The following is a 19,514-nucleotide window of genomic DNA, read 5'->3' as shown; positions in this document are numbered from 1 at the left end:
TTTTAAAAAATCGAACCTGATTTCAATGGTTACAGATAATTATAATCCTCACCATCATACACAGTACTTTTCACAGGATCATAAACTTGGAAGTTCTCTTCTATGTATGGTTTATTGTACTGATCCAGAAACTCCTGGATTTTCTCTTGGCTAGACAGTCCCAAAAAAGGCTTTTTATACTGTTCTGCAACGTTCATGCTAGTTCGTTCTGTGGGTTCCGCTTCTTTTTCAATTGGTTTAGTAGTTTCATCAATAGAGGAAAGATTTTGTGTTGATAATTCTGGAGATCTAATGACGGAAATTTCTGTGCTTGAAGATTGTGTCTGTTCTTTGTTTATTTGAAGAGTTTCGGCAGGTTGAGCCATTATTGGAGTTAAATTGGGATGTGCGGAAAGTCGACTAGTTTGAGCTGAAAAATACATAGGGTTGAATGAAAAAATGCATGGGAAAAATTTTTAAATCGTGGGAAAATTATTACTGATTCACAGAAAAAGAACTCGGTACCCTGGTATATGAATGTATTTGAATGTCAAAATTCGTGAAAGCTACATGAGGATATTTCACCAGCATAATATAGTACATATAATATGCGGGAATGTTCTTTTAAGCGAGATGAAGTTTTTATTCGAATAATTTATTTTAATATCTAGGGAGGACGCTTCGCATCGGGCCTGAAATTATTCGAGGGAGTAAAAATAGCACTTTCCGCCCTTGTTGTGCAAACAACTATTTCTGTCCGTTAAGGCTGTGTCTTAGTAATTAAGTCCTTTTTCAAATCTAAGTTTTGCCTTTAGAAAAGTAGAAATAAAAATATGCAAGTACTTACCTGATTTATTTACCGGTAACAATTCCGCTGGTTCTTCTAAATTTTTTCCAGTTTTGCTTGTCGAATTCAATTCTAAACTTTCATTAAATTGTCTCTCGAACATCAATGGATTTGTTACCCCCAGTAAGTGTCCCTCACTCTCCTCCCGTGCTTGACTTAATGGATATTTCTGATGCAACAACTGCCTGTTAAATCCATCTACATCTTTATATTTCTTATTCTTTTTAACATCTTCCACTATTGCATTCACCATGGGCACTTTTGGCAAATATTCACTGAGATTAAAACTTTTTCCCTCATGAAATTGTGGTATTGTAACGTTCAAATTAAGAGGAATAATTGGGTGCACATGAGTTTTTTTGTTCTCATCAATACTGTTTCTCTGCAGCAGTTCATTGTCTCCATTTTCCCTTAGAAAATCGTTAAGGACTTCCTGGGTAGGCTCTCCCATGAATGGTGTCATTAAAGCCGGGACTAAGTATAATCCAACAGTTTCGTTTTCAGAGTTAATTCTCGAGCTCAATTGAGGCACAGAGTTTTGTTCAAAATTGATGTCGTCTACTCCTTTCGGGATATCATCTGTGAAAGTCTTTAAAACTTCAAGAGGAAGTTTTATTTTTTCGTTTTCTTCAAACATTTTCTGTATTGTGGATTTTGACGGAGATGGTTTAGCTGATTTGGCTGATATTTTTTTCTTGCCCAGAAGATAATCTAAAATAATTAATAAAAGTTTTTCATTTTATCCGGAGTCGTAACATATACCTTTGCTGCTGGCCATCAGTTTGGCTTTAGAGCTCCTAAGTTTCTCGTCACGTTTTCTCTTTCTCTCTTCTTGCTGACTGGTCAAGATTTCCTTCATTTCTTGATGCATCTTACTGAAAAAATCCTTAAGGTTTTTGGCTCCTACTGACTGCTCTGCCTCATTCAGTGACTCCAATGTTTCTTTCACCTCATCAATCTCAGTTTCCTGATTCGGATTTACTGCCATAACTCTGAATAACCCTGAAGGCGTGGGTTCCAAAACTATTTTATGTAATCTTCGGTCTGATAATTCAGGTTTAGATACGCCAATGGCATCTAAAATTTTTATTATATTAATGTATAATTTGTTTATGTTGAAGTACCTAAAATATGTCCCATGCCTACAAATTGCTCTGATGGTTCTTGTACAGCGGCAACAGTACCTTTTTGAAAATTTAACAATTTTGGAGCGAGAATTACGGATTTATTTTCCAATGGGAGAGCGGGATAAGAAGTTTCGGTAGCTAATATTTGTTTTTGCTCAAAAAGTCTTGAAGGCTTTGTATAAAGAGCTTGTCTGTGGGCAAAATTCAATTTGTTAAATATTCATTCAAATTGTTAAATCAACTACCTGGCATCATTGACGATATCAGTAGCATGCAACACCACATTTTTCCCATTATTCACACTTTCTTTCACCATTCCCCCTAATTTCTGGAAAGTATCTATGATCCCAAGAGAACCCTCATTTGGAGACTTTATTGGGAAAGCCTCTTCACCACGTGTCCTCAGCATTTCTTCATTTATGGCTCCCAATTGTGGGCTCTGATCAGGTACTTGCGTTATTTCATACAATGACGGTATTATGACATTACTTGGAGGAATCTTCACTGCTGACATGACAGTGTTTTTGGTGTTGCCCAGCATGTTCCTCACATGATACAAAGGAGCCCTAAGGTCATTAAATGCAGTTAATTTTATTGAATACATAAGGTGCCCAAAAAGTATTAAAACATGGAGAGAATTTTGTCTTTCACATTTCATCGAAATTCTTCCCTTGGCAATTGAGATTATACGACCTATTGATATTTTGAATCAATCTGTACAAGAAATCAAATGTTTTACTTGGGGCTTTCAAAAGTATGCCTCAATACAGCTCCCATGTTGTCAAAAGTCTTTGGAACGTCAATTCTTGCGTTTGGATCTACCAGGAGTTGTGTAATAGGGATTACGTCTGGGACTCCTCTTTTACGTCTGCTGGTAATTTTTTCGTCAGTTGCTGCCAGCTCCTTGCGATTTTGTAGGTCTTTGATAATGCCGTCCCCAATGAAACCTAAAATTGAGACAGAATCATGGGTAAGTTTTCCGGCTGTGCCATGTTTGAACTTACCTAAGCGATTTTGATTTGGGAAGGAGAGAAAACGATGTGTTAAAAATTGATAATTTTATTCGATAATATCTAAGAAGGTAACAAAGTATCTAAGCCTTACTTATCATTAATAAATCATCATCACCAGTGGCGTCCTTTTGGATTTGACTAACTTTTTCTCGTTGTGCTCCTAAAATCGTCTCTAAAACCTTTTCCACTGGTGCTCTACTTTTTCTCGCATATTCCTGGTGTATTCTCTCCCAGTCCTCGTGGAAATTGTTACTCTTTGCTTGGAATAAATGGGGCGAAGTTACTGTTTGGTGACTTTGAGATTCTGTAAAAATGAGTAGGTATTTCTATTCCAGGAATAAATTGCTTTTTAATGGTCAACCTTTGGGGTTTTGAAGTTGCTCAGGCTTCAAAATCCTGTCGTGGTCTAAATTATTCCGAAGAATATCCGCAATGAGCTCTTTTCCTTCCTTATTTTGATCCTCGCTTAGTAAGTTCATTATGTCGTCAAAGTTGCCAAGAAAGTTCGTGGAGTTGTCCTATAAAACATGGGAATGCAAATAAATGGATATGTTTGTTTCTTGGGCGCAATAATTAGATAATTACAACTACGTCCAGAAAGTATCACAATAATTTTCCAGTTCTAGGACATTTTAAGGGACCAAATTTAAATTTCTCTACAACATCAAGTATTTTTGCCTTACTTTATCTCTAGACTGTCCCTCATTTACAGCTAGAACTCCTGTAGTGTTTTTTTTTGTTATTGCTTCAGTATTGGTTGCATTCGTCACTAGAGGTTCAGTGATATTTTCTGCTTTAGTGAATTGCTCTTCTTCGTCGGGAATAGTGAACTGAATGTTCTCAATTTGTGCAGGAGTCATCGTTGGTACCTTAAAAGAAACAATTTTACATGTAATAAAAGAGATAATCAGATAACTTACAGGTCCACTCTGAACAGTATTATCTAATGTGGATATCGTCGATGGTTTTGAGAAGTTTTTTTGTCTGTCTATTTTAGTTTTCTCCTCGGAACTCTCTTCACTGGAATCAGGTTTTACGGGAGACTTTCCTTCAAGAATCGAAGTAATGTCTGTAACAGTTTCTTCCAAACGTGGGAGTGGCATACCAACAATTTTATCTTTATGGTCCTGGTTTGTTGTTCCCTCAAGTTTATTTGCTGTACTTATTATGGTATGTGGAGAGTCAGTAAAGCTACTAATATGATCGTCATTAGACTCAATTCCCGATATGTGATCAGCAAGTTGCGTTTTGTGCATTTCTTGATTAACATTGGACAGTAATTGGGTATTGTTAATGTGAGACATTAATGATGAGTTATTCTGCATTGGTTTTTCATTATTATTTTTAATTTTTGCCTCGTCAGAAGGTTCAATTAAGCTTGTTTCAGTCCGAACTTCTTCAACACTTATGTCATCTGGATTAATCATTGACGTCAAATTATCATGTTCTTTGGAATCGATGTTTCTTTTTCGAAATTGAGCATCTTCGGATTTTGTCTTTAAACTTTCCAAGTTTGTTTTCAATGTAACCTTTGTGTTTCCAGTATTACTTCTTAAGCTGAAGTCTTCTGGCTTCACAATTGTTGAAATGTGTTGAGGGTCACTGAATTGAGACTCAATGTGTGAATGATATGTATTTAAGGGCAGCAGAGATTTGTTGTCCGGTGAATGACTTTTATGTGCTACTGTAAGGGGCTCCTTCAATTCTGGCCTTAAGTTGGGGGACAAGACAGAATGTGCTACATCTGAAGCAAAATTGGGAATCTCTTGATTTTCTGGATTTGTCGAAGGCAAAGCTGGATTCATAGTTTTTTCAAGCGCATCAACTATTCCTAATTTCTCCTTATTAGTAGTTAATTTAGACATTGTAGGATTAATTACTGAGTGGACTAAAGAAGGGGCTAAATTTCCTGAGGGGAAGTAAGCATTTTCGCCCAGTGAATTCGCCTGGTTTTTATTTCTTGTCTCTTCCTCGTTTGGTTTCATTCTACTGCTTAGATCTAAAGCAGAATGCACAATGCCTGAGGCCAAGTTCAACCTCTCAAGAACACCCTCTTGTTCATTTTGATTTAACCCTTCTTGTTTTGAACTACTTTCTCTTTTGATTCTCATTTCCGACCCTTCTAAAGGATCGAAACTTTTTTCGTTTCCACCAATGCTTTTTTCGTTTTCAACATCGTTTCCTCCAGCTTGAATATTTGAATCTACACTATTTTTAACAAAACTCATTGTCTCTTTTTGATTTCCTGACATTTCTCTTCCACTTAAATCCCCTTGTCTAGACTGCAACATTGACCCCAGACCTAGGGCCGAATTCACTATCCCAGAAGCAATATTCAGGCCATCGAAAACACCGTTTTCCGAACCATAAGCCCTGGAGAATCTGGTTTTTCCAGCCTCCATCTCGTGTGTCATATGAGGTAATGGAAATCTTTGAAATGGTGTTGCGTCTCTAGCATGTGCGTTGACAAAACTGCTGGGACCCAAAACTTGAAAGAATTGAGGTGCTGCTTGGGCTCCACTGGAGGCTTGCGCTAAAGCTTGGGAAGCTGCCTGTCCGAATCCATTATTAGCACTTTGACTAATAGCTTGTGCATTTGCCTGTGATTGTCCAAATCCAAGACCTTGAGAAGAAGCACCGGCTTGTGCAAATCCATCGGTATATTGCCCAAAGCCTATTCCAGATTGTCCTTTGGATTGAGCCTCTGCCTGATTGAATCCTCCTCCAATAGGACCAACAGGATTCAAACCTCCACCAGACAAGGCTTTTGCTTGCGCATTGGCGTGACTAAAGCCTCCTCCATATCCATTAAATCCACTTCCATGATTAGCTAGCGCTTTTGCTTGAGCTTCAGTTTGGCTAAAACCTCCTCCATGTCCATTAAATCCACTTCCATGATTAGCTAGCGCATTTGATTGAGTTTCAGCCTGGCTAAAACCTCCTCCATACCCGTTAAATCCACCTCCCTGATTGGCTAACGACTTTGCTTCAGCTTCAGCTTGGTTAAAACCTCCTCTATATCCATGAAATCCATTTCCAGCAGTAGATTGTGCTTCTGCTAATCCTCTGGTCGGACCAAATCCTTTAGGTTTAGAATGGGAAAATGTATTTGCGTATGTTCCTGTATGGGCAAATCCATTACCTATATTTTCGTTCGATATATGTCCATGGGAGTGAGTAAGTGTGTGAGTATGGGTGTGAGAGAAACCACGATGGTGATGATGGGGGTTGGCAGATTTCTCATCATAAGGTGTTATTTGCGGGATTTCATCTAGATAATGAGGAATTGCTGGTCCCATATATGAGGAAACCCCACTAGGGATATGGAAGGTGTCATCTTTAGGATGGTAGAGTAGGGATTTAGTAGCTTCGGCCATTTTCTTGTTGAGTTTCTCTACTTCCTCCATTGTATGTTGGTAATACTCGTTAGGATCCATTATTTGAGGCATCATGGGGGGAGTGTAGTACTCGTGATACTTTTCGCTTTCATCCTCTTCCTTGCATCTAGAATTTAATTTTTTAATCACAAATATGTGGTTTGGAAAACCATGAATATTTACCGCGGATCGGCTTGACTGGCTAAAATGGGGTCTTGGGGGGCTCTCATGTGCGTTTGGGGATCTGTTCCGACCATTGCCATGTTTGAATTTTGAGGAGGTGGGGGAATGGTGTCAATTTGAGCTTTATTTTCAGGCACTACAGTTAGAGAATCTTGAATGATCGGGACCTAGAAAAAATAAAGATATGGTAGGAACTAAATTTATTATTCATTATATATTTTTTTAACTGAGCATCCCAAGGAAAATTTTTAATTTAAACGACGACGAGCTTCCGTTATAGCACTCCTAAGAATTTACTAGAGTTAGGTAAAACTGCAAATTTTCTGAATTTTCTGGAATATTCCTGAAAAGCTTCTGGAAACTTACTATCCTTTAAATTTGTAATTGATGTAAAAGCGAAGATCTCATGTGACTTTGAGGTGTTCAAATTCATGGAACTACTCCTGATTTCTCTAGAATGACAGCGACTTGACAAATTGACTTCGGGAACCATAAACAATATACGGGCAAAGTACTATTATATAAAATGTTCACTAAAATAATACATATATGAAGCGTAATATTGCATGTAGTGAGTGCTTTTTCTTGTATGAGTTTTGACAATTTTGAAGCTTTTTTGAAAATTTTTCTTGATTTTTTCCGAGAAAGCTTCCGCCTGCACAACTTTAAGATCTACCACAAAAATCGATGGAGAATCCCGACGTCTGCGATATTCCGGAGCGCGGCTGGGCCTCGGAACATAAGTTCAAAATGATTCTATTGAAACATCTTGCTTAATAAATTTAATTTGTAATTTCGCAGAAGTATAATCATATTTCACTTTTAATCATACAAACAGGTTTATTATCAATTTTGGTGGATAATTTAGGGGTGTCTTGTCATAAATCGTGAACCATTGGTTCTCTATTTTTCTTTCAAATTGTTACTAAGATAATCTCATCTGAATCTTACCTGTAGTGGAATCCCTACAGCTACTTCATCGTTATTCCTTGCATAATATTCACTAGGGTGATATTGTGATCTAAATTCAGATTGCACATTTTCTTCATTGCCAAAATTAACCATCAAGTTTTGTTGGTTAGGGATGATTTCCTGAAACATAACGTTTACACTCTGAAATCTGAAAAAGGAGAATATTAACTACCTTTGAAAAGTCACCTTGACGTGAATAGTAATAGTTAGAATTTCCATGTCCACGAGAGTGATCCTTCTTCGATTTCCTCTCTTTTATTGTAGCCATTACTTGGGGATCAGTAGGAGTTTCTAGTTCTAACATACTTTCTCTATTTTTGTCATAACGTCCTGATTTTCCACGCTTCTTTTTAGATTTTTTTCCATGTGTCCTCGCTTCCATATCTCCAGATTCATCCCATAAAGGAGTCATCAAGGTTGGATCACTAGGAATCATCTCCTAAAATATTAATGTCTTGCATTGCAATAAAGTATCCTTAGGTCTACCTCCGGTAGATCACTTTCCCGTCCATAGTAAGAATTGAAATTTCCATGGGAATGGGAGTGTCCCTTCTTTGATTTTCGTGCTTCCATTGGGGTTATTAATTCCGGGTCTAGAGATGTTTGTTCATCATTTTGCAACAGACCCTCTCCAGTTCTTCCAAAATAATAGTAACTCCCTGAGTGTCCCTTATTTTTCTTAGATTTTTTAGTAGGAGACCTCTCTTCTGTATGCGTATTAAACTCATTTCTTAAGATTGGCTCGCCAGAAGTCATTGTCTAACACATTGAAGCTATATATTAAGCATCCTACGAAATGAAACTTTAACTTACTTCTAGTAAATCACTTTCTCGTCCATAATAGGAGTTCGAACTCCCATGTCCACGGGAATGTCCCTTCTTCGATTTTCTTGCTTCCATTGATTGTATTAATTGCGGATTCAGAGGACTTCCTTCAGGATTTTCCATAATCATAACCGGATTATCGCTACTCCTTCCGTAATAACCATCAGAATAGTAGTATCCTTGAGAAAAAGGCTTAGAGTGGGATTTTTTTTTCTTTTTCAGTTTCTTGGAAGTTCTTTCAGAGAAATCTTCACTGGAAAATGGGTCAACACTAAAATGTCCAAATTAAAACAAAATTTATTATTAAATAGAGTTCATGGGTTGAAATGTGGGAATTCCTACAAATCGTTGGGGCTTTCATCAAAGGTTTCATTATTTTCGATGTAGTCTCCCTCATTGTTATTGAAAGGATTTTCCTGGTTTACAATGTTGTCAAAAACATTCCTTCCGGTAAAAAATGCTCCCGAACGTTTTTCATCGTTTAACCGAGGATTTTCATTAGTAGGAATTTCATTATGGCTTAAAAAAATTAGTCAACGGAAGTTTCATTTTACTAAGCATATTTTTATAGGCTTACGGTTCTTCTCTTCGTACATGTCTCATCGAATCGCCAAAGTTCGGTAGCATACCAAAATTATTCATATTCCATAGATTTTGGAGTGTCGTCATAGATTCTGCTTCTTGATTTAAGTGAGATCTGCTCTGAGCCAAGTCAGAGCGAAGTCGTTGAGATTCCTGAACGTGAAACAAATCTGTAAAAGCAGTAGAAGAAGGGAGTTTACTTACCATGGGCATTTGCAGTGCTTGCCTTTTAGCCCTTTTCAGATTGAAAGGAGTATTATGGGTATTTAAATCAGACGAAAATTTTGTATTGGGCACTAGTCGTTTGTGGAGGTATTTTACATTATTCCTTGCCAATGCGGTTGCAGCTTTAGCTCTGGCAGTAAGGGCATCAGCCATTAACTTTGCCTTCTGTTGTTGGGCCTTTGCCAAACCCATGATAAGTGTTGGTGATAAGAGGATGCATATTGCAGGAAGGAATACGTAGGTAGAGAGAATTATCTGAGTGTAGAGTTTCTGCAAAGAAGCAAATCATTTGTAAAAGAGAATAGTGGGACAGGTTAAATATAAAATCTACTCTAAGCTGTAAAGTTACTTTTCTTACGTGTTAGGCACCCGCAGTATTTTTCTTCTTAGAGTTAATTTATCAGAACCTAACCTGAGCTAAACCAACATTTACAGTAAACGTAATATTTAGTTAAAACGAAAGTTATGTTTAGTTTAATTCATTTGTTTGTGTAGTTTTACTTAAAACTAAAATTTTGATTAACTTGCTGGAACGGGTTAGTAAAAAAATCATTCGAATTCTCAGTAAAGCACTGAAAACTAGTCTGCTTTTTATAAATCAAAAAACACCTCCCACGAGTTACTGTATATTAAAAATTCATTGGCGTACTTCAAGTAATTCTGGGGTTGTGTAGTTCGGGGAAAAAAAATTCATTCCCTGTTCTGTACGAACATCTCTGGCTTTTTATATCAAAGTCATTCTCATAACACATTTGTTAAATTGAGAAGCACACTTAAAATCACCATATTTTTCGAATTCATTGGCGTAAGTCGATTTTTTATTCAATGTTTTCTTTTTACTTTTAATCTACTCGGTACTATTTTTTTAATTTGAGTATTTTTTTATCATTTCTAACCATCGCGTGCTAAGCAAGATATTCTGGAACACCCTGTGCTTGCGTATCTAATTTCCAAAAATGAAACTAAAAGAGTTTGCAGGATCTACGAATTTAACGTTGTTACTTAATCTCTAACAAAACTTATAAATTTTTTGTAGCTAAGTTCTAACTTACCATAATTGTATGTATTTCTTGTATTGACACATTACAAACTCATGCATAACTAAATTAATTTGTGGCTGGACAATAATTTCTGGCCCAGAAAAAATTGCTTACCTTTATTGTATAAAATTGTTTATATAATAAGTAACTGCTTACATAATATTAAAAATGTAACCTAATAAAAATTGTTTAGGAATTTAATGTAATCTCCTTGACTCACTTTTAATTTATCACACATTTTTCTAAAACAATTACTTTTGAATTTTTTGTAATTTTTTATTAAAGCCCAGGTACCATAGAAATATTGCAATTGAAACTTTTTTTGTATAGGTATGCGACGAAATTTCTTTCTTCTAGACATATATTTTTATTCGTTTCGATATTTGTTTGTCAATTGAGACTAAAACGTTTCTTAATGACATATTTTCTTTTATTGTGGTTTGTCTAATTTTTTCCTACTTAAATTTATACCGTGTCGATATATGCCCTATGGTTCCTGTACAGAGTACAACTGATTTTTTCTGGTCATATTACTTTAACATTTTTTTTAAGACGAATGGTTGGGTATTCCAATACGAAAGTTGATCATAAAAAAACTGTTAAGGGTCTGTCATAACCTGTCAATCAGATATTTAATAGTGAGCAGTAAATGGATTGCTTAACCAGCGCCCTACGTGTGTGATCCAACATTTATCACTTGTTACATATCTAAATTGTTTTAAAACTTTGGATTATTTATTTGTAAGAATTCGCCAGTTATTGGTGTATCTGAGAAGTTTTGTAGTGCAGTTAGTCGATTTCTATTTATCGAGAGTTTTCATGAGTGCTCGAAGAATTAATCACCAATGGCGAGGTCTTTTTAAAGACACGAATACTACAGACGCGGACAAACTACATGGCGAAATAAACCAAAGATTTGTACACTAAATTGTTGGCCTTATCCCAAGGTACCTATTCAAGTCGAGTTTTCGTTTCTATAGGAAACTGATTTGGTTGAAGAGATGAACATTTTTTCAAAACTCATATTCACCTCTAAATTATGATTTCTTAAGAGATTAAATCGAAAAATTGTAATAATCATGATAATCGCACAATTTTAAAACGTAAATAACCAACAATGAAAAAATATAATAACGCTTTTTAAATTATATTTCTGCAAATAATTTTTTTATTATCCCTGGTTAGAGACGTGACTACTGTTCTATTTCACACTCGATTTTTTTAAATTAGGATAAGATCGTTGGCGAATTTCCAATGCAAGATGAAATCGCGAGGCAATGGCCGCGCACATATTAGTTCGGGAAATCGGTCCAGGAAAACTCAACCTGTCCAGGAACAAACTTAAGGCGCGTACCACAAACTTGTTGCAATTAGTTGTATTATTATTTGCAATCAGCCAGTTTTATTGATTCATACATCAAAAAGGAAGTTTTTGTGGCATGACTGAGGCTTACCTCAGGTGAGTCTTTTATTCTTTTTTTTAAAGATTTTCTACTCTTGGCGTATTTAGAAAAATAATGTTTTAAATTCAGATCATGAATCGAACAAGTGTTATGCTGAAATTATATATTGATATTTTGTGATTTTAGTAGAGTATAAAGTCAAGTGCATTGACAACAAATTGTCTAACTAGTCAAGATCATTGCGTACCTGGAATAATCTGGATTTTTTAGCAATTTTTATTAAGTACTTAATGTTTTGGTTAAATGCTAGGACCTTGGTTAATAACTACATATGTAATATTATTCTGGGTTTTGCTGTTGTAAAATCTAAAATAAATAAAAATTTCGCTCAAAAAAAAGGAAGATAATCAGTTTGTAATGGGAATTAAATGACAAAATAGAATATAAGACGCTCCAAAAAAATCCTGCTCATTCCAGAAAAACAACAGTGCGAAACGCGTCGTATGATCAATTCTTACCTAAGAGCAAGAAATCTCATTATAAAATTCATACAAAGGGTATGCGACGATAATGAGTATAACGATATTTAGAATTTTGTTATGAGTTGAATAATTGACATATCATATGTTAAAACTGAATAAAACGGTTTAATCCACCGACACAACAACTGATGACCGTATATAGTAAAACTGTTTGCATATTTTAAAATCAAATGTCATAAAAATGCAATTCTTAATTTTTCGTCATAAGACTTCCAAAACTTAATAAAATTTTCTGTAAAAGTCGTGACTTAAACCTCCTCCAACCTTATCCGCTTGAAGCGTTTAGCTAATCGCTAACGGTCATGGACCACCTAACTGGTCTTCTCACAAATAAACTGTATTTTAATTCCCTTGTTGTATAATGGTGATTTGTTCAAAAAGGTTTCAGCCGAGATTGTGTACGATTTTTTTTCAACTTTGAGTATATTATACTAAGAAAGTAAGAACTCAATTTCTATGATATTTGATGTTAAATATCTAATAAGTTTTACTGTAAATAGCCATTAGTGTCAGGAGATTTTTTTTAATCATTAGCGAATAAAAAGTTACTTAAAGTGCTGCTACGCGTCAAATAATTGCCTCTTAATATATTAAAATGAAAGAAACCACTATTAACCATATCCATTCTCGTTGTATAGTGGCATTTACACGTCTATTATACGATTATGCGGAAATATTGGATTGTCGGTACTTATAGTTTATTCTTAAACTACAACGTCACGTATCAGAGGATTCATGATCATACTTTAAGGTTGGTTATTTTAGTAGACTTTTATTTAGATTGGAGTCTAAACATTTTTTTTTTCTGACAGAGAGCGCTTTTAGTTTTTGGTTCACTAACCCGTCTACCCATGTTTATAATTTCTCTAAAAACATTATAAAATGTATTTTTATCCATGTTGCACAGCGAAAAGAAACTTGTTTAATTAAACTAGAACACATAAACCGCTGATCTGCACGGATTTTTGCCAAATTATAAATTGCTTTAGTCCGAATAAAAGTGAGGTCAACGTATTCAGAGTTCAATTAGGACGTCTGACGAGCAATTCAATTTGATTGCACTATATTCCAATATACGTCAATCTTTTATATCGAAATGTGGTTTATTAATTGGAAGCATCCTTGTCCATGTCAAAAGTAGCCGGGATTATTTTTAAATTCTCGGCGGATCTAAAGGAGGTCGAAGTCATTACACGTTTTTCGGGGTGATTAATAGAAAACTGAGTACTGCGTTGGTGAATGTCTATCAATTTTAATCAAAAGTAGGGCCAATTCTAAAAGGACGTAGGCCGGTACTGGTGAAATATCTATAGATGTTATCCAGCTTTTAACAACTGTACAGGAGTTATTAATAAAAGAAAATTATGAGAAAGATACAAATTATCTAAAATTTTATATTATAAGGCCACCTGGCTGAGCGTGTATTGACGCACAACAAACTCAATTCTGCAGCCAATCGATTGTATATCTTTCAGTGATATATAATGTAAATTAAAAATTGGAAGGTTTATGATTTTTCTGTTGCGTGGTAAGCGGGGGATTCATAAACTCCAGTAGAATAAGAAACAAAGTTGGCTCCAGATTTATGTGGGATTAATAACGATCCAGACGAATCAAGGTTATCCACCATCTTCATATTAACATTTAAATTTATCACTTTTGACTTAAGGACAAAGTTTCGTTCGTCATTGAAGAGCTCAACTTTATATTTGCGTAATCGTCATTTCTTAATGTGTCTGAATTACCAAATTTCTATCTTTCTAAACTGGTGATTTAAAAAAAGTAAATGAGAACAATAAATTTCTTTTTAGTTGGAAACTCAGAGATTATACCGCAGGTTACTTGATAATATTCATGGCATTTGTTTGAAAACAATTTAAACTGGGTTTGAAAGATTTACTATACTTTTTTTAAGCTAAAATATATCTTCTCTGGATGCTAGAAGTAAACATTAGTTCGCACTTCCTTTACAGTAGATAGTTAACACCTCGAAGAAGAGAACGAGTCGGTTAAATGGGCAGAAAAATAAGACTTTCTCTATTTAAGCGAGGAATAAATACCCTTGTATTTAAATGGAGGACATTCGGTTTTCCTCACTTTAGTCCTTTCAATAGAGAAAACTGCCTTTCTAACTGTTCCATTACATTAAAGCCTTATTTAATCTTAATAATTATCGACATTTTTCATTCCAAGATTATATTCTCTTCTGTAGAGTCAGTTTCCTGTATTTTAGAAAAGGGTGTCATGTCACATTTCTCTTCAACTTCCCTACTGGCTTCTTTTCTTATTTAGAATCGCTTAAAGGAATAGAAAAAATCATATTCTCGACGATATGGTGAATACACAGTAATCGGTTAATTTTCGCCGCAATTAGGGTTAATAACCAGTTCTGGTAACGGCCAGTTTTATGGGTTTCAGAAGAACGAACCTGAAGTTAAACTCTAGAATTCTCTAATGAAAATTGAGAATTACTTAGTTGAATAGAGAAAGCAGCTTAGATTAAACCAGATCTATAAAACTAATTTTACGGAGATATCATATCCATGGCAACGGAGAAACCGGTCAGTTTCTGTGAAATTTGTCTTATTGGTAAAGTTTCCGCAATTTTGATTTGGTAATGTTTAATAACAATAATCAAGGATAAACAATAACCAATGAAGAAACAACTGCTATTATTAATTTTTGTTGCTACTTTTACAAAAGTGTTCCCTCTTTGCGATCAGGTAATTTTTAGGAACATAGTGGGATAGAAAGGCCTTCAGCTGCTTCTAGGATAACAAACCTTACATGATTTTTGACAAAATGTCCGGTAGATTTAATATAACATAACTATTGGCATTTTAACGTTCAGTGTAGGTTAAATTTATGGAGAAGGGGCGCAATTGCCACTGAGAAACTTAGCTTTTTTTGACATGAAATATACAAGCACGTACATATACCAACAAATCGGCACCAAATCTTAAATCAGTTCTTCTGTGAGAAATATAGTGTTTACAATTTTTATTCGAACTTTGAATCTCAAATTTGCATAATAAAAGCAATTGAAAACATTGTTCTCAAGGCGAATCTAAATAATGCCATCAAAAGAATCATGTAATTATCAATAGTTTTCTAGAGATTCTAAAACCCCGATTCATCGTCTACGAATTATCGTGTCTTTGCAGTTGGAAATCACTGTAAATCAGATAGGTAAAGAAATATTTCAGACGTCAGATTGAATTGTGCGATATGTCTTAATTCGTTTTGCTCACTTTGTTGTTTGCAGAAATTAGAAATTTACCGTTTCTTCCAGAACTATATTCAGCAATTATAATTGTTATTATGCACTGATAATTTTAATGCCAAACCAACATTCGGAGGCACATTCCACCAGTCATTGTTACGAAATTCCTAAAATGCTAACGAGATTATTCTTCTGGGAACGTGGGCACTTAATGCACCACATATATGTTCGTGTATGAATACTTCGAACTTGATCTGGTTTAATGGGACCACGCCCGGATTTTGGCGCATGTAGTACCACGGCATTAACGGGGCCATAAATTCAGTAGTCGATTTCAAATATTTTAATCTTGAGTTTTTCGCAGCGATCATTAGGCTCAGTTTTTATCTTCGTGTTAATCTTCACTTGCAGATAAACTAGAGATTTGAACAGATGAGCAGTGTAAGATATCTGAGAGTTAAAGCCAAGATTGAATTTAAATCCAGGGTATACAACTGGACTTCACCGTAGGATTAGTCAGGAACTATTAATGTAAAATTGAATTAATGTCATTGAACTTCGTTGGCATTTCAACACTTTATGAAAACAAATTATTCATACCTTGAAGCAGCCAAAGATATTATATTTGTGTCGACGATAATCATCTTACCTGAAGGCCATATCAAAACCGAATGAAATTCCCTACACCAACCCAAAATCGCTAAGCACTTCCTCTCTTTCAGCCGCCCACTTCCCATTCTTCAGGAGAATTCCAAGAACTTTTATTTGCAAACCATCCGGTTGTATGAGTAATCTTCGATTCAGGTAAATCATCCATTTTGATGCATTTTCTCAATGATTTTTACCACTTAAGAGTGACGCTCGTTTTTACGTAATTCTCTCTCCAAATTATACAGAAATTTGTCATATGTTGGGATGGTTAAGGAGCAGTTCATTATCTCTCAGTAAAGCTTTATATGGAAGTAAAAGTTGGAAAAAAACTGTCTCGGGGGACGAGAAAGCGAAACTGATCATCTTTGGTAATCGAACATGACTTGTTTGCTAAATCTCCCATTATAGTGGTACTGCCGGGGCCATGTAAACTTATAAACGAAAGCGGACTTCAAATAATAGCCATATATTATACTGTCTAATGTATGTGAGGTAATGCACGCGAGAGAAACTCATTATTTTCTTTGACTTAATTTCTTAAACCCCTCTGGTAGTGGGAATTCTCATTATCTGCCCATACCCAAGAACAATATTTTCGTTTATGCAATTACTTCATGTAGAAGGGAAGCTGAAAAAATGCAGGTTGAAAAGTGCAAAACAAAAAAAGAAGCGACAGACAACAAAGCCTGGAGCCAAGTGGTCGTCTGAAGAAAAAGGAAGGTTAACGATTTTTCCGGGAAAGTAATCGATTTTGTCTGTGTCTTTGTTCTCTTCGTGTGGGGAGAAAGAGATGGAGGCGTGGTGCTGGAGTTTAAGTGGGTAATCGAATTAACTGGGTTGCTATAGACGAGCGGATTTACACTATTCTACTATACAAGATATCCGCAGTTTTATCACTAGACATCAAACCTACGGAAATGATAGAGCTTGATAGTCTTGTCATTGTTCAGTAGACTAGCGAACACAGCATTTGATTGAAAAATGTTCTTATTTCTATTGCAAAGCTGCAACGTGGTACAAACACGAAAAGAATCCAAAATTCAACTAATTAGGTAACATCTGTCAACTTGGCCTTCATGTAAGTTCAAACACAGAAAATTGTATTTAAATAATCGAAAACTGTCGAAAACGGTAATTTCGTAATATTCACATGATCAATTAATTAATCGATTAATATTTTCTTTCAAAAAAGACTTCAGAATTTCATAGAGAATTTGTTTCATTAACTTCTTATCTTAAATTAGAACGTCTTATTGATTAGTAGTCTAATTCGTACTGAATAAGGAAGAATTTTCAGGATTTCAAACAATTTTATCTGATATGACTGGTCTGACTCGCACCAAACCTGGTTGTTTAAAATTAAATTGTGGAAATTGTTCCTTTTCTTATATTTTAATGCATTTTGGATATTTCTAGGTTTGCCCCAATTAATTTTAGATTAAAATTTTATCTGTTTTAACAATTTTAACTAACCCCAATCCAAGCCCTCTAAAAGCAAGAAGGGATCGTCCAAAGTATTGTAAAACTTCAAATCAGATAATACTCGTAAAATGCGATAAAACCCGCTCGTCTAATAAACGCTCGAGAGGTGATATCATCTAAAATTCCGGTCTGAAACAGCGCGTCCAAGTTCGACTATACCGATTTTCGCATTCGCATTTTATCCGTCTATGGTAAAAGTACCCACTGACACTCTCGATTTCAACCGGCGACTAAATATGTCGACCCTGACGCGCACCGGACATAATAAGAGGCCCCAATATAAAGACTATGTGTCCTTTTTGGACAGCTACCGAAACGGCAAAAAGGATGATCAAAACAGTGTTGTGACTTCGGACAGTGGAGTGAATTTCAGCCTCAATAGTTCGGCCAACAACTCTTCCAGCAGTATTTTTTCCGATGTCAGCAATGAAGCCTCCTCCAGGTATGCAGAACCCCAGGGCAAACCTCCGAAAGTTAGGTCCGAAGTATTTATAGAAATTAAGGACCCTGCAGCTACGAAGCAGGTTTTCGCAACTGAAACTTTTAAAGTGGAGATTGTTGCTCCTAGAGATGGAGTGGGGAGGCGGACTAGAATCTTTGAAAGTCAGGCTAAAGCTTCTCCGAAGCAAAGAAGCTTCAGACAGAATTCAGTGGAAGAGATGGCGAAAAAATTTGAGGGGCCCACTCAGCACACGAATGGTACTTCGTATGTGAAACCACCTCTGAAGCGTGCTTCAAGTATTGGAAAAGTTTCCCAGGTGTTTGAAAATGGTAGTCAGCAACAGCCCAAAAATTTCAATGCAATACCTAAGCCATTCCAGCCTCCGAAATTTAATCCTGAACCCAAACCTAAACCGGAAATTTTATCTCCAAAACCGATCCTCTCATCACAACATTTCTCAAAGTTCATTCCAGACCCACCGCCTTCATATGCAGACAGTGTGGATTCAGCTTTATCGTCACTATCAATTTCTCCATCACCTCCACAATGCGTCAGCCCACCTCCGATGTCACCACCACCTCCACCTCCACCGCCAGCAAACTTCATGACGTCCATCCAGAATAATTCATCTTTATTTTTTCCTCCTCCTCCGTTAACGCCAGAAGATTTAATTATAAAATCACCGATGCAGAAGAGTTTAGCACAAGTCCTTCCAAAAATACCACCTCCACCATCACCACCAACTGCAGCTACTTTAAATCTCGCTCAAAAAAATCCAGAATATCTTGGTCCCCCTCCAATGTCTCCTCCTCCACCTCCTCCTCCATTGCCTCCTTCCACCTTTAGACCAAATGCTTCTCAAACCCAGAAAATTGTTCTGAATGGCAGTTCTGGAGGGTCCAGACCAACACAGAACGGTACTATCAATAGAAATGATCCCAGGGTTAAGAAGGCTGTCTATGGGGCTTTGAGGCATATGTATGGGGCATATCACGATCAAGCAAACGATTATTTGGCGACGCTGCCGAAGAACAGAGTGAGGAAGAACAATGGCTTGGATAGCATCATTGATAGCATCGCGTGAGTATTGTTTGTTTTTTATTTGCGTTTTTTTAAAATTGTTTTTGTCGATTTGAAAATTTGACAAGAAAGGCATTCTCAATGGCTACAACAGGGTTAGGTAGTTGAAAAGTTATCCAAATCAGTGGTGTAGAATTTTGCTGCTTGTGAAAAAGTTGGATTGTTATGTACTGCGTTTCTCTAGATAACCTGTTTGATGTAACACAGTGGCTTTCTAATTTTCCAAATAGGAATATTTGAGTGTTTTTCGAAACTTTCACGGTTGTGAACCGAATTGAAGTTAAAGACAATTATAAGCGATAAAACAAATTTAATCTTATCATGCGTATTGCTGATATAAATAATCATATTTATGTGGTAGAATCATATGCCTATCATGAAACATGATAGGTTCAGAAGGCTTTTATTTTCAAATGAATAACCCACTATTCGTTCTCTTTAAAACTGGCAAGGAACGATCGCAATGGAATTATCTTCATGACAATAATGGGACTTATACAAAACTATTTTCATATGTTAAG

The 19,514-nt window shown here is 35.8% G+C and overlaps 3 protein-coding genes across 10 annotated transcripts in view; 1 reads left to right on the top strand and 2 right to left on the bottom strand.

Annotated features, from left to right (window-relative positions):
* Positions 1 to 19,514, bottom strand: part of LOC136417846 (monocyte to macrophage differentiation factor 2) — a 199,091-nt gene that overhangs the window by 62,150 nt on the left and 117,427 nt on the right. The window lies entirely within an intron of this gene.
* LOC136417827 (uncharacterized) lies at positions 23 to 10,255 on the bottom strand. 3 transcript variants are annotated; one of them, XM_066403649.1, is made up of 20 exons: positions 10,183 to 10,255; positions 9,110 to 9,400; positions 8,901 to 9,058; positions 8,666 to 8,842; positions 8,312 to 8,594; positions 7,985 to 8,257; positions 7,671 to 7,937; positions 7,478 to 7,618; positions 6,527 to 6,693; positions 6,109 to 6,470; positions 3,887 to 6,048; positions 3,650 to 3,835; positions 3,328 to 3,484; positions 3,058 to 3,270; positions 2,693 to 2,900; positions 2,199 to 2,519; positions 1,951 to 2,144; positions 1,589 to 1,903; positions 827 to 1,537; positions 23 to 409 (listed from the first exon to the last, which is right to left on the bottom strand). In XM_066403649.1, the coding sequence occupies exons 1-20, from the start codon at positions 10,183 to 10,185 to the stop codon at positions 30 to 32; spliced, it is 6,969 nt and encodes a 2,322-aa protein (XP_066259746.1). In that variant the 5' UTR covers positions 10,186 to 10,255; the 3' UTR covers positions 23 to 29. The 3 variants fall into 3 exon arrangements, with proteins under 3 accessions (XP_066259746.1, XP_066259744.1, XP_066259745.1); XM_066403647.1 differs by having other exon boundaries at positions 3,887 to 6,470; XM_066403648.1 differs by having other exon boundaries at positions 2,011 to 2,144; positions 3,887 to 6,470.
* Positions 11,483 to 19,514, top strand: part of LOC136417829 (uro-adherence factor A) — a 35,271-nt gene continuing 27,239 nt past the window's right edge. For 4 of the 6 annotated variants that reach the window (XM_066403651.1, XM_066403654.1, XM_066403652.1 and 1 more), the window contains exon 1: positions 17,633 to 18,993. In XM_066403651.1, the coding sequence (XP_066259748.1) occupies positions 17,660 to 18,993 (1,334 nt within the window). In that variant the 5' untranslated portion in view covers positions 17,633 to 17,659. Of the gene's footprint in view, positions 11,630 to 17,632; positions 18,994 to 19,514 lie in introns of those variants that run through there. The other 2 variants (XM_066403655.1, XM_066403653.1) reach the window with 2 other exon arrangements.

Source organism: Euwallacea similis, chromosome 30, assembly GCF_039881205.1.
Source record: "Euwallacea similis isolate ESF13 chromosome 30, ESF131.1, whole genome shotgun sequence".
Taxonomy (NCBI): Eukaryota; Metazoa; Arthropoda; class Insecta; order Coleoptera; family Curculionidae; genus Euwallacea; species Euwallacea similis.
This window is presented reverse-complemented; position numbering and strand designations above follow the sequence as displayed.